Consider the following 15,139-nt stretch of genomic DNA (forward strand, 5'->3'; position numbering starts at 1 on the left):
TGACATATTTTTTTCACAAAGCCATAAGAACCTTTTAAGAACAGTACTTTCCCCCACATGTCTTCTCTGCTACTAGGTCTTGCACTTACTGATGTATTTTTCTGCCTTCAGGACACAGCTGCCCCATTCCATGAGCCTTGCCCTCCAGCGAGCCACGTCTGCAGTGCTGCATGCACAACATCAGGTATTTCTTTCTAATTCTGAAACTACCGCTCAGCTCTGCTTATTACACTTACCACAAACACTTGCTATCAAAATAACTTGACAGGACATAGTTTGGGAAGACAAAATACTCGCATGGCCCTGCAGCTTGGACTAAGCTCCAGCCATACTGCCAGCATTATCCAGGAGAGCTAATTCACAGCTAGTTCAGACTTGCTAAAGTAGCACTGGCCAAGCGCTGGCGGGCAAATGAGGTCTTTGATATAAGACCCTCTTACGTTACAGCTGTTCACTCCACAAAGGTGTCCACATGCAAACAGACATGTATTGGTGAAAAGCAGAGATGGTCCTAATTCTGTCAAGCACTTTGTATGTTGAATTAAAGCTTATAATGCTCTTTGCTACCCTAAATTAAGCAGAGGTATCAAGTGAGACCTTCCTGGCTGGCAGAAAGGAAGAGGTGAAGGAGGAAATGGAATACAGGAACTCTTTATATAGATGCATGTGGCTTGAACTTGAGTTCAGCTACAAAAGAAGGTCTGTTCTTCAGAAATTCCTTAGATAAATATTTCTCTGTGAACTTCTTTATATAGCATGTGAAATTAAAGGAGCTGACTGAGGACATCAGCAGGCAGCTTGTCAGCCAGCTTCAGATACTTCTACATCCACTCAGGATTTAGAAGGGCATGCGAAAAAAAGTAAAAATGCAATTACAGAGTAAACATACGAGGGAGGTATTAGATCAAGCGATTTTATAGACAGACTCCAATAATAGCTCGCGCTGTTCTCTAAGGAGACCCACTAGCTTAATTTAAAGAGAAAAGGGAGTGTTAAATTTACTTAATTAAAAATAATGAAAAATCTGATAGAAAGCATTGCTTTGGGCAAAACTGCACAGTCCTGTCTCACCAGCATCCTTACTATCTTGCGTTGCACATATATTTAATAGTTAATGAATATCCCCCAGTTGCTCAATATTACCCTAGTGACTTTTAACTGAGGTAGTCACCAAATCATCATTAATGATGCCAAAGCAAAAGGAAAATCTCAAGACAGACACTTAAGAATAGGTGAAGTTTGCCGAAAGTAGCAGAATTTGCTTAGAAAACTCTTTTCCTCTGTCTCTCTCCTCCCCTCACCCTTATCTCACTTCCTTTTTCTCTTCTTGTCCAACTCAAAACTAACTAGAGCAGAGGGAAAAATTAAGCTTTCCAGTTCAGCTGTGACATGGCTTTGGATTTTCAATACTAAATTTTCAGATGAAGAATCACTGAATTCACTTTTAAATGAATGTCACTTTCAAAACACTGACCTTAAGGGAAAATCTCCAGCATCAGCCACAGAAGAGGCACCAGTCCCACCACTTTGCTGCACACACCTCAGTACCACGAGCATATGGAAAGATTTCTGCGCGTGTCCAAACAGCATTTGCAAAAACGTCCCTTTATCACTGAAAGTCGCTCCCCATATTATGTAAACATGCAAAGGATCCCCTTTCTAGTTACTGTCTTTCAAGTACTCAGGAAACTAAAGTGAAATGGCAAACACTATCTTTCCTCTAACTAAAAATACATAGATTGAGAATACCCTTGAGTTTTCTAGTGGCACAGAATTCATATGAAGAAATTATTTTCAAATTACTGCTGCAGCGATGATAGAATATCTTTGAATTCAACAGAAAAAAAGAGTCAACATTAAGGATAATTAATATTTTGGCAGTCTGAAAACTTTTCCATGATTTTTTTGTGGTCCCCTTATCACAGGACTTTCAAGTTAATTCTGACCTCCTCTACCCATCCCAAACCAACCAAGCAAAGAAAAAACCACCAACGCCAAACCAAAAAAACCAATACTCAAGTCATTTAATCGCACCTCTGCACCTGCATTGCAGAATTCATATTCAGGGTAAAATTCTGAATTGTCAATATCCAGTTCTGCCTACTTTTTCTTTAATCACTAACTGAATTCTGTGGGTTCTTTCCATCAATTAAATACTTTAATGCAAATATAGGGGTGCAAACTTAAATTTAGATATACTGCATTAACCCAAACCAGCACACAAATCAACATGAGATAACCCACTATGCTTTCCAAATAAACAAGCCTCCAGAGACAAGCTCTGCTGCCATTTAAAAACAGAGCATTAGCCAGTCTGGTGTGCAGCATATTGGTTGTTTCTCCACCTAGATGAGACGGCATATGCATATTCCAAAATATATTAAAAAATTGTATGAATTTCATGCAGCTGTATGTTGTACAGTTCAAGGAACAGTGAGGTGTTTGATTTGATTTGGGAAGCATGAACTGTGGACATCAGCAAACTGCAGGGTGGGACCTGTGATGCTTTTTCTTTGTTTTTTTCTTCCACAGAGAGCCCACCACAGTGAGATATTATGTGATTTTATAACTGCACAGTGAAGAGCTCCCAAATTTCTTTAAACAGGTCCAGATTACGCAGACTGACTTTCTGCCAAAAGCCCTTTACTAGAACTTTTTTTCCACAAACCACACACCAGAGGTGGCGTTTTCTTCTTCGATTACATACAATTGCTTATCAGTTATAAGCAGATGAAGGTAGTTTATTACGTTACAAAACTGACTTCATCATTACTAAAGCGTATGTAATACACAAACTGAGGATTCCAGTTAAGCATCACCACATATTAACCCTTCATATTTGCATAAGATGATCAACTAGAAGCTATGGAATTGTAAATACTGAAACTGTAGGCAGGCACCCTGTCACATCATACTTAGGTCATGGTTGTATTTTTATAACCTTCCACAACTGCCTCTGCATCTGGGTCAGTTTCATTCATTTCATCTATTCAGCCTCTGTGTTACCACTTCTCGGTACATAATAGAGATGTATATTAGCAGAAGAAAAATTACAAAGAAATCATCCAAAAAACCCAGAATTCCAAAAAGGGCTTCAGGAAGAAAATCCAGAGGTGAAGCCAGATAGAGCAAGGCTCCAAGCAAGCAGAGGAATATCCTGATACGAAACATCCAGAAGAGGCCCCCAACAGAAAACATCTCCCGGAAAGCATGCCGCAATAAAGTGGGTAGATCCATAATTCTTTCCATAATCTATGGAGAAAGAAAGAAAAAGTTAATATGTGCTTTAGCAAAAAGCCCATGCTAAATGGGTCGTCGTCCCCCTTTTTTTTTTTATTTAAGTATGAAGTTTCTATTACCATATCACAGCTTTGGAATCCATTAGTTTAGAAGAGTAAGATAGAACTCTCTGTATTTAGTTTTTCTGTGTAAAAGCTAAAGATTTAAAATATGTGCGTTTCAAGCAACAATCACAAGCTGTGCTATTTTGCATAGTAAAATATACATTTGAATCACCACAAATACAACATCAGTATCTATTACAAACTAAAAACAGTGACTACTAGAGGAAAACAATCACTGAGAAATTAAGAAACAGGAAATATGATAATGAGAGAGGAATAGTGATCAGAATGAAAGACACCAAAAAAAAAGTCAAAGTAGAAGAAGATTGCAGTTCTTCAGAAATGAACCTTCCTCTCTATCATACAGAGAGAGATTCATATAGATTTCCAAAGGACAGGTCAAGCTTAAAAGTAAATTGATGAACCCTTAAGTGCCTCTTTTCCTGGCTCCTTCCCATCATTTGAAAATGGTCCTGTCATCTCACTGGTGGACTGCTAGTTGAGGGAAATATCAAGGTTTTTTGGGTAGGGTGAACTTGACATCTTTTTCTGTATAATTTCTTTCCTAGTTTACAGAGAGCTATAAAATTAAAGGGAGCTATAGCCAAGGCTCAAATACTTCTCTAGAAAAGAAGGCTAGAAGTGGTTAAGGCAATAGGCTTCATGCAGATCAAAAGCAGGTTAACTGGCCCAGTTCAGGGCTCTCAGGCACTATTCTGGATCCAAAGCTTACAAGTTTTGTGCTTAGAAAATGAAATAAGAAAAATTCATTTCTCACTTCTTTTCTGTCTTTTTGGACTGCAGATTTTTCCTGGTAATGTTTGTTACTATGGACAAATTCACAGATGCAGACAAGTAGACCCTCAGTAAAGTTAATGTTATCCACCTGTACACATTTCACTTTGTGAATCAGGACACACACGTAAAAGACAAGCTCACAACACTGATTTTCTCAAGTTCACAGAACTTCAACTATATCCCTTCACTCTTTATCAAAATAGTAATAACAAAAATAGGTTTCCACAGCCACACAGCAAAATAAAGGATGTATTATAATCTAGCAGAAAAATAAACCAACCAAACAAAAAAATCAAGAGTACAGATTGAAATATAAGAGGAAAGGCACAGAATACAACTCAAGTCTATTCTTTTGATCAGCTTAGAGAGATAAGTCCAGAAAATGTTCCTTCTCACAGCTCATACTCAGTATTTTTATTAGCTAATTATAGATCCTTTCCATTTAATGAGTTCATGATTCAAAGAAGTGCTTAACAGATAAATTACTCAAGGCTTGTTAGTAGTTTTCAGACAAAATAGAAATAAAAGGTTCTATAACGACAAATTTCCTCAGGAAAGCATGCATAGCTCCTTACACATTATGAACAGAATATTAAAATTTCAGGAAAAAAAAACAGTCACAAAAATTACTAATAATCTTCTCTGAAATTTCTGACGTCCACCCAAAATCTCCCACAACTTACAGATCTGGGCTGTCCTGAGAATCTCCGGTTGTAATCATTAATATCTTGAAGCACCTGGGTCGCATCCTGCTGATCTTCACTAAATAGTGGTAAAAACAATGTTACCTAGGCACAGCAGGAAGATTTAGTTAATGTGTGACCTCTTTTTCAAACATAGATGCTGTGAATTATAATAGAATAAAGTAGAAATAAAGAAAGAAAATAGAATAAGAATATTAATATTCTTTAAAGAATATTAATGAATTTTTTAAAAGATTGCTACAAAGCAGCATAAGAACTCTCCTTCTGAGGGAGGCTTACAGGATAATTTTCAATATATAAATAATTTCTATTTCAGAGGTGAGATAGACTTATGAGAATAAACGTAATTTAGCAAGTCAGTCTGGTTTTATTTCTTAAACTGAGAATCAAATAAGCCTTCCTCCCTCTTTAGGAGAACCTTGCACGTCAGCAAACAAGCAACAAATCTGCCTGTGTGGGCATTTATATCAAGACCGAGGAGAAAAACAGAAGTTGCCAGAAAGAGATAATAACTATTAGCTCTTTTGTAAGTGCAGCAAATTTTTCTGCTCTTATCTGTCTGCATAGGAGTCCCTGAAAACACAGGGCTTGTATTGTGATGTTCAGATAGAAAATGTGATGTTCAGATAGAAAATACAGATTATCATAAGAAACCCAACTGCTTATGCCTTAAGAGCTGATTATCCCTGGGCCCATTTTCACTAAGGAATAAAGCAAGCGAGAAAACAAACAAACAACAACAAACACCCTTCTGAAGAAAAGTCACCTCCTTTCTCCAACAGATAAGTCTTGTAAATCGTATGTTGATCAGTATTTACTTCTGGATTAGCATTAAGTTAGAAATGAAGCATTTAATTACTTTCCATGATTAGATGTGGAAATCTTAAACTTGTAAAGTAAGCTTTTCCAGGCTTTGTGATATAATTCATTTATATCCCCAGAATGTTTCAAGTTGGACTCTGAACAACTTTGAGTGTATAAGGTGAGGAACTTTCTTATAGGAGTTTTTAAATGGAGCGTTCACATGTAGCAAAGAACAGGGTGAACACATTGACACTGAAGCTCTAGGCCTGCCACAAGCCTTTTGTGTGACGCATGTTCATGTTTATACACTTCAATTACGCATTTACAAAATTTAACCTCACTTTCCCTACTCAGAGGAATGAGTAAAAGTGCATAATCATGCAAACAGCCTCACCCAAATTATTTATTCATCAAAATAATAAAAAAGAGGAATGTCTATCTACAGAAAGATGTGAAAACAATGTTATTTTCTGCTTTTCCATTCTCATCACCTTTATTTTTGTGCCTTTCTCCTCCTTGACTACACTGTAACCACTCATTCTTCCAGACATACCTGTTTTTCTTTCTTTCATCTGTCTTATATCCACTTGTACTGCTGATTCATAGTCAAACTTGGATGCAAAGTACAGGCAGTGGTTTTAAATATGTTAATAACTTCTGATGAATTATATAAGGCTCTAATACTTGCACTGTTAACAATACAGATGTGAACTCTTATTATAAAACAGAATATGAGACTTCAAGAGCCTAAGTGTTAGTGAATTGAAGGGACATATTTCAAACTGACACTGAAAGTATGTTGTGTAGGAAGGAAGCAAGTACTTGCTCTACAAAGCTTCCAATTAGCAATACATATAAACTATAAATAAGAAGAAAATAAGAAACAACTATGGACATTTTTTGAGCAAGGAAAAAAGGAAATGAGGGGGTATTTCTTAGAAATCATCAGCATTATGTCTACTGCAATCTTCTAAGAGGTAGATCTTTCATATACAAGTTCTGATAAAGAAGCAGGTTATATATGTGTCAGAAAGACAGCATGAAAGACCTTAGTAAGATCAATTTCTCTTTCCATATATACCTTTTTAGAAAAATAGCTAAATTATCAATGCTATTTATGAGTTCTAGGAACAGTCTTGCTGACTCTAGCTGAGTCAGCTATCAAAGCGCTGAGTTCCAAAAATGTAATATGCAGAGTATAGACTTGACATGTCCATGATTCAGATTTCTTCTTCGGTGTGACTTTTACAGTTCATAGTGCCTTTTTGCTTAGCCACACTACATCAAACATATCCATACATCAAACCCATACAATCAATTATTTGAAATATTACCGTTTGCCTGCAGATTGGACAACGGATGGCACCAAGCCATGAGCCATACCTCCAGTAGGCAATAATGCAGGAACCTGTTGAAACATTTTAAACATTCGAACATTTAAACACTTTATGTTTAAAATTTTAGCTAGTAAAACCACAGAAATCATAAAAATCAAGAATTGTTAAATTAATCTAAAATAAATTGACTTTATTATCAGAGTATCAACAAATGTAAGAATATACAAAAGTCTAAGTTCTTTTACTGCTTTCTAAATTTGCCAATCTTTTATTTCAAAAAAACAGGCATTACATGAATTATATACTACAGAAAGTTAGATAAATTCAGTGAAAGAATCTTGAAACCTGAAAGACAGGAAGCAATATGTATCAATATCTATATAAAATATATGTATAAGTTTACATATACTTACATATATTGTGTTTGTGTATATATACCTACACACACCCTTCAAAAAAAAATTCCCAGGACTGTAATCATTGTGAATTTAGTCTTATTTTTTCAGAATTTCCAAGAAAAACAAAAACACCAACTACATACTAATAACAACGATGCTTTAATTTCTTATATTTTTATGCAAATTTCTTAAATGGTATAATCTCAAATGTCTTTCAGCCTCTCTAGTTTTTTACTAGCTGGAAATAAACAATACACTGTCCTTAATGCTTTTAAATTAACAGCAGTTTCAATCCTGATAGCATAGCAAAATAATGTAATATGTAATAATGTATATATGTACATAACATTATATATGTAATATGTAATAATGTACATAAAAACATGTAACACTGTTACATGTTACTTTATTAGCAAATGTACTTTCTCAGCAAGTTATACAGAAAATGATTTCTAATGCAGATTGCATTAGAAATAATTTTAATGCAGACTAGAAAATAAGCAGCTAAAATAGAACAAAGCTTTACATTATGGTAACAGTACTTGTGCTGGTGTGCTTCCTGTATGTGTCTCCATATATTTTTTCACTTACCACAGAAGAGATGTCCACAGTTTGTTTCAATAGGAAATGTAGCCTGTTGCAAACAGACCGGACAGGACATATCAGTATAGAAACGATGCCTATCACCAGCAGATGCATCCTGCTGTGGCAAAAGAGAAATGGAAAATGTTTGAGACCATCTTTTACACAAGAAGTCTACCTGAACTTAAAAAAATAAACAAGTCTTAATGTTTATTAACTAGAAGTCAAACACTCAAATACAAAATTATATGAAACGAAATAGAAATATATCTCAATTCAAAAACTGAATATACTTAAATGCAAATATTGATTCACTAGGCAAGTTCTTTGTGTGATAAGCACATTAGTTTATCTGTTTTACACAGTATGTGCTTCATTCCAGTCAGGGAACACAAAGGAAGAACTTGCCTGCACCTACACATTAACTGGGATACATTAGGTTAAATACACTACAGACTTTGTATCAACTCAGTACTTCATAATCCTAAGTAACTCTGCTCAGAATGCACCAGGTAACGAACCTACATCATTTACCAATAGCTGTATTTACTGTTCTCCACCCCAAACACAGATGCAGGTTTGTGCGTCTCCTACTAGAAATCGGAGATGTTGTATGATTTGCTTTGAATTTTAAGAGCCGACAGCTATCTCAGATTACTGCCGACTCCTTCCAGCATCTTGTCAATAGAACAGAAACAATAAATCCACACAGACATGCATGGCTGCCGCTATCTGGGCACATATCTGTTGTAACTACTAAGCCATGCTTGGGCTCAGCTTCCCATGTCACAAGACAACTCTTTTTTTGAAGTCCTGATTTATTTTGCTGCCATGGAATATTCTTTCTCCCGATTCCACCATGCTTTTCCTCTACACTAGCAGACATTATAGTCGAAAATCTGCTGTTATTTCAAGAAGTGCTGTGATAGAAGAGTCTCCTCGATACATTCCAAGAAAGTATGGCTTCTCTCAGTGCAGGGCTAGGGCTCAGCAATTTCTAGCAAAGTGGCCCATTCTCTCCCAATCTCTCCTCTACAAGTGAGAACTGGGTGAAATACATCTTGCCTGTCCCTCTCCGCTGTGCCATTGTTCTGCTACACATTATTTATCAGTTTAAACATCTGACCCCTGCCTGGTGGCAGCAAGCTGTACTCCAGATTTCCTTTTCCTTACCACTAAGCAAGCAGAAACAGCGCAGGAAGAACATAATGTAACGTAGTGAACTCCACCGTGTGGTGGAAGCTGGTTTGAAAAAAGAACTAGACAAATCCTTATTTTTAATGACTTGATTTGTCCAAAAAAAACAACATGTCTTTGCACTCCTTGATAAATTTTAGGGTTGACTCTGTACACTTAACATGCATCCTTAATTTTCAAGGCTATTTCCTTCCAGAACCTCGGAGGAGAAGCCCAACCTTTCCAGCATTTAGCACAGCACCTGCTCTGTCTGAAGCTGTTGACGAAGAGCTCGCACTAGCTCTTGATTTTCTGGGTGTATGTTCTGATGCTCATTTCTGTGAAAGAAAATACAAGAAATGAAAAAAAAAGGTGAATTCTGAGACTCAGCCCTGAAAATAACTGACTGAACAAAATGAGACTTGAAACAAAGGGGGAAAAATCTGCTTTCCTGCTATAAAGAATTTTAAAGGAAGTACATATAATTAAGGAAACAACACATTCATTGTACATCCTAAAGTTACCATAGACTTTTGAAGCTGCACAACAGCAAGATTTCTCTAAAACAAACCTCCATAACTTAAAAGTTATGTTAAAACCAAGGTTTTTTCTGAAGCTCTTTATCACACAGAAATATTTTTAATTTTTGCATTGCTGGTTTATGTGTAAATTTCTTGTTTTTTTTTTTTATTATTATTATTCACTATATAAATTAGTACCGCAAAGCTGAAAAATCTTTATAATCTCGGTGTAATTTGCCACCTGAAAAATAAAGATATAACATTTGTATAGGAAGGGGAAAACTCTTAGCTTTAGAATGTTGACTTTATGTAACTACCAGCAGATAAGATATAAAAAGAAATCAGTGCAGACTAGTGGTGAGAAAAATACAGGTTAGAGATATCAAGACAAAAAGGAATCAGAGAGAAGTGATTCACTGAAGAAAGGAAGCTGGATATATTAAATTCTGAAATTCAGAAGCACAGTGGGCAACAGGAGTGGAATTAGAAATGATGCTGACAAGTTTAAAAACATTGTGTTACACTAAATATGAATCAACAACATCATGTTGTTCCAAAAAAGCAAATCTGTATTCTGCTCTCCACGTTCGTCTAAATGGATAAAAACATGTTCAAAAGCTGGTGAAAGTTCAGAAGAGAATGATAAAAACCACTGGCCATATTTTTAAAACATTAAGAGAGGAACTGAAGAACTGGGGTCTGTAGAGAAGATAGGTTATGCAGAAAAAGGGGACAGGATAAGTCTTCTATTCTGTAATTCTGAATAATTATGTATAAGTTACTTAAGGGCAATGAAAACAATTTTTTAATTGTTAAGTGTACAAAACTCCAAGGAGAGTACTGTGGACTATCTTCGATTGAACATTAAATCCCAAAACAGGTTAAGCTTCTTCCAGGGATAGTCTAGGGAGGCTGATGCCGTCAGAGCTGTGGGCTGCGGCCAGCTGAATTTTTAGGATTCTTCTGGCTGTAGTTTTATTTACATGACTTCCTCATAGAAGTTTCTGCAATTTTTGCATCATATGGTGTGGACAATCATAATCCTGCATTACTGCCATCTTTCCTTTGTTTTTTCTTAAATTTAGAATGAACAAAAGTGTATTTTCATGCTAATAGCTGCCTGATTATCCATAAAACATAAGTGTATTTAACAATAATACGGGTCAATTTAACAATAATATGACTCACATATATGTAAATTATACAATGGAAAGCTTACCTAAAAATCAGATTTTGTGAACAGTTTGACATAACATGACACATGTATGATACATGTATGTATTTTTTCCTTGTTTAGCCTCTACAAGTTGGCATATTTCACACCTTCATTTTGTCAAAAATTTAATGTATACTGAAACTGTATTCAAATCACACACAATTGGAAGGTATGAATTATAAACCATTTTATTTTCATCCCTTCATAAACAACTAATTTTGAATTTCTACTAGAGGGAATCAGTGAACTAGAGTAACTAATTTTGAATTTTCTACAGTAAAAAGCCATGTTAAGTCAAATAGGTGTGGTAAAGTCACCCAGACAATATTAGAATAACTTCTTTGTACAATTATTCACATACATGGTGGTAGTTTGGTATCATAGGCTGTGTTAAACAGACAAGATTATTTGCAGAGCTACTGAAGTTGAGGATCTGTTATTTATGCCTAAGCTTCTTATGTAACAGAGCCCTGCACCATGTCTGAGAGGGGACAAGTGAAGTTTCAGACATGCTCCATTCATAAATTAGTATAAGGAAATGTTTTGAAATAAATGAGACACAGCAAGGACCTATGTACTTACAGGCATTACCACAGGCAAATTGGAAAGAAAAAGCTAAAAGCATATTCTCTTCTTTTCATTTCCTGATTATTGAGTATTAGTGCTGTACAACCAAACTGTTGTTACCAAAAACAGGTAGTCTGCCTGCATTCAATACGCAGAGAAAGGGAGGAATAGCACTTATGGGGTTGGAGCATCACTGCAATACCATCGTTATTGTCCAAGATTTAAAGTCTCAGCTCTGCTGAAAATGATGAATGGATTTTACAGTAAAACCATATGATGGAATAGAATAATTAGAGAAAAACATCTAAAGCTGCAGACTTACAAGAATGGGTTAGGTAAGTCATCTGGGGCAAGCAGGGAATTTCTGACATATCACAGTAAAGGGTCAGTACTATACCCTTTAACTTGCTGGATAAATTAAGATTTCAATTTGTAATGTGACCCTTTACTGACAAGTTTAAGAGGTGATGGCAAAAACCTGTCTCCATTTCCTTTAGAAATTATTACTCAAGGAACAGCAAATGAATGAAACAGCTGCAACTTAGTAGATACATTAGTAACTGTTCATAGTTCTTTCATCAAAGGTAGAGGGACCATTAGCTCATGCCCTGATGTGAGGCTTCAGTGAGTTTTCTCTGCTAGAAACAAGCACAGCAACCATATCCCTTAACAGTTCTTTTCATACTCCACTTCTGCCCCACAAAAGCTACTTTAGCTGTGATACTACTCCTTCTCTAGGAGTCTCTTGACTCCTCTTGATAAGGAGAAGTATCCTTTTTATTCAACTGCTGTGATCTTATGCATTCTCTTAAGTCTACTTTCCTAGATTTGTACCCAGAGCATGTTCCTTCAAGGCCCAATTTAAGTATTTTCAGATGTTGCAAACAGAAACGTGGATGGCAAAGAGGCTGAGATGATGTATATAGGATAAGGAGTACATGGAGTATTGTACTACCAAAAATAAACAGAAATGAAAATTCCTTCCTTGTCTTCCCTGTCTCCCCTTCAGTGTCAAAGAAATAAGGAATAATGAACTTTACGGATTTTAACAGAGATAATAAACATATTAGGCATGGAGGTATGGAAAAAAATGCTACTGAATAGAGACAATTTTAGGAGATATTGGAGGGGACAATGGAGCTGAATAAGATGCTGCTAAGTCTTTTAGAAGGGACTCATGCTAGGCACAAGAAAACTAGCTTCAAGACAGTCTAAAGTAGAGGAACCTATGTTCCAAGTTTGCTTTTTCGTCAAGGAAACCATTCAGGTGCATAACGGGATGCGCAATCTCTTTATTTGGCTCATTCCACTAAACAAATAGGAAGAAGTCATTTTCCTTCCCCAAGTGGTATCAATGATATGAAATAACAAGGATGGAGGGTTTCATATCATTTATACCGATTCTGATACTATTCCTATTGACCGCTACTTGTTCCACTGACTCTTTTTTATACTTCTAATTTGTCTTCCTTTGCAAAGTTCAGAAGATTTCAAAATTAAATGTAACCATGCTTTAATTTTTGAAATGAAGTTTGCTATTTAAATACACACTTATAAATTCAGATTACAAATGCTGAATATGTGAATATAAGGACTAGAGGAAGCATGAGAAAGCAAAGATGACTGAGGAATGAGAGACACTCTTGGAGGCATCTGAATGACTGAAATAGCCTTGGCAAGGAAAGCAAGTTGAAGTGTATTCTCTAAGATTCCTTTCCTTAGAGAAATATCTTCTCTAAGATTCCTTTCCTACAGCAGAAACTGCTTTCCTATCTATTTCATCTCTTGCCTGAGAACAGCAGCACTACCTTCCAGTCTTGCTTCTGGTATAAGCTTTCATACTTGTGGTTTCTTTCATAGCTTACTCTCCGCATATCTCCCAAACATTCATCTCATATGGAATTTATTGATGAGAATCTACCCACAAAGACAACAGCTCACAAAAATCAAATTATCTTGGTTGTTAGAACTCATCTATGCCTAGAATTCTACAGACTTTCATAAAACCAGGCTTAAAATCTCAAAAAGTTACAGATAATTACAGATTAGTTTCTCAAAAATGCATTGACTAACACACTCATAAGGTCTCAAGAAAAATCTCTGAAACTACAGAGACCACAGATTAGTTTTGTTCAACTTTGAATTTAATATTTTTCTTTATGGAAATTGTATCACAGTTCAATATTTTCCAAGCATACTCATTTAGAAACAAATCACTCAGTTTTTTTCTCTTTTTCTTTTCTTTCCTTTTTTAAGGAGACTGCACATGGGATATACTTAATAAGGAAATACAACACCAGCCATGCATATCATAAATTAAATCATTTTAAATCTTGAGGAATTACAGAGATCATTCAATTGGATCACTTAAATAATATATGAAGGAGTTTGGCATCCTTTTTGGAAAATGAATCATTTCATTCTTAATTGTGAATTAAATTACGAAAATCTGACGGGGAACCAGTTAGAAGTAAGTGATTGAATAATGATTTACTTAAAGTCATAAAACCACAGTTGTTGTACACTAATGCAAGTATTTATTGAAAAAGTTAGTATGTTAGAAACTGAGGTATGGTGATCAATTCTTATCAACATATTCTCACCTTAAAAGGGTATATACCAGAGCAGCAATGAAAGTGAAACTGAGCACAACTGCCACCAGTACCTGGTCACTTATTCCTTCTATAAATGAATCATTATCTAGCTTCAAACTCTGAACTTCTGCTTCATGACTGGCCATCCCAGCTCTAAAATGTAAAAAGAAATATATACACGCACACACATATATATTTATATAACGGTATATATATGCACAGAGACTTTACGGATACAGAAATCTTTGTATACACATATATTCATACAAACGATAAATTATTGAGGTTCAGATTAGTCTTTACCTGGGGTTCAAAAATGATAAAGCAAAAGAAAATAGCTGCATTTTACCAGAGATTGCTGCAGAGGACAATAAAGCATTGCTGTCCTTGCACAGTAGAAAGTCTCAAATGACTTAAAAATCAGATAGTTTATCTGGAGATATTTACCAGATATATTGCGTAAGGATAGGACAGTCTGCTGGACTTGACATATTCTAAGGGCAGTCCTCTTATAGAGTATAATGAGCTTACTTCACCAAGAACATTAGCTAGTACACAATGCACTACTGCTGTTAAGCTAAGATAGTGTATTTTTAAGAAACCTAATTTACACTACTTACTTGAATAAAGAAGCAAGTATATTTGTGTTTTAAAGGATGATGAGTATAGACAGGAATCATGCCATGCATTTTATATTCTGTCTGCCTTTTCTATACAGTTTACATCCATCAGCTGGAAACATAGGAAAAGTTTGAAAGAAATTGAATATTTTCAGACTTCGCTCACTAGATTCACTTATTTTATATTCATTTCACATCTGCAAAAATCAGAATGACTTGCCAGCCAGTAATAACATTTATTCTACTACAGCTGAAGACATAAGCAAAATAAAAGCATCTGCAACACACTTCTAAATTGCTCCCGCTGCAATCAGGAAGTAAAATGAACCACAGCTGTGAATATTATGAAACTAGGAGAAATAAAGTGACTTTAGGAAAAAGATAATAAAAACTGTCATAATGAAACTGTGTCCATACACAATTAAAGTATTTGTCCAACAGGGCTGCCATAAAATATCAGCATGAGCCTTTACAGTCA

General features: G+C 35.5%; 1 protein-coding gene across 3 annotated transcripts; it reads right to left on the bottom strand.

The window, feature by feature from the left end:
* Positions 1 to 2,043: 2,043 nt before the first annotated feature.
* On the bottom strand, positions 2,044 to 14,196 carry LOC104572782 (E3 ubiquitin-protein ligase RNF170). 3 transcript variants are annotated; one of them, XM_010219957.2, is made up of 6 exons: positions 14,113 to 14,196; positions 9,406 to 9,481; positions 7,977 to 8,085; positions 6,985 to 7,058; positions 4,826 to 4,930; positions 2,044 to 3,252 (listed from the first exon to the last, which is right to left on the bottom strand). In XM_010219957.2, exons 3-6 carry the CDS (start codon positions 8,044 to 8,046, stop codon positions 2,983 to 2,985), a joined length of 519 nt encoding a protein of 172 aa, XP_010218259.1. In that variant the 5' UTR covers positions 8,047 to 8,085; positions 9,406 to 9,481; positions 14,113 to 14,196; the 3' UTR covers positions 2,044 to 2,982. The 3 variants fall into 3 exon arrangements, with proteins under 3 accessions (XP_010218259.1, XP_010218257.1, XP_088394017.1); XM_010219955.2 differs by having other exon boundaries at positions 14,051 to 14,190; XM_088537891.1 differs by having other exon boundaries at positions 7,977 to 8,088; positions 14,051 to 14,190.
* Positions 14,197 to 15,139: the final 943 nt, after the last annotated feature.

Source organism: Tinamus guttatus, unplaced genomic scaffold, assembly GCF_059628265.1.
Source record: "Tinamus guttatus ecotype Peru unplaced genomic scaffold, ASM5962826v1 Tinamus_guttatus_pri_ptg000878l, whole genome shotgun sequence".
NCBI classification, from domain to species: Eukaryota; Metazoa; Chordata; class Aves; order Tinamiformes; family Tinamidae; genus Tinamus; species Tinamus guttatus.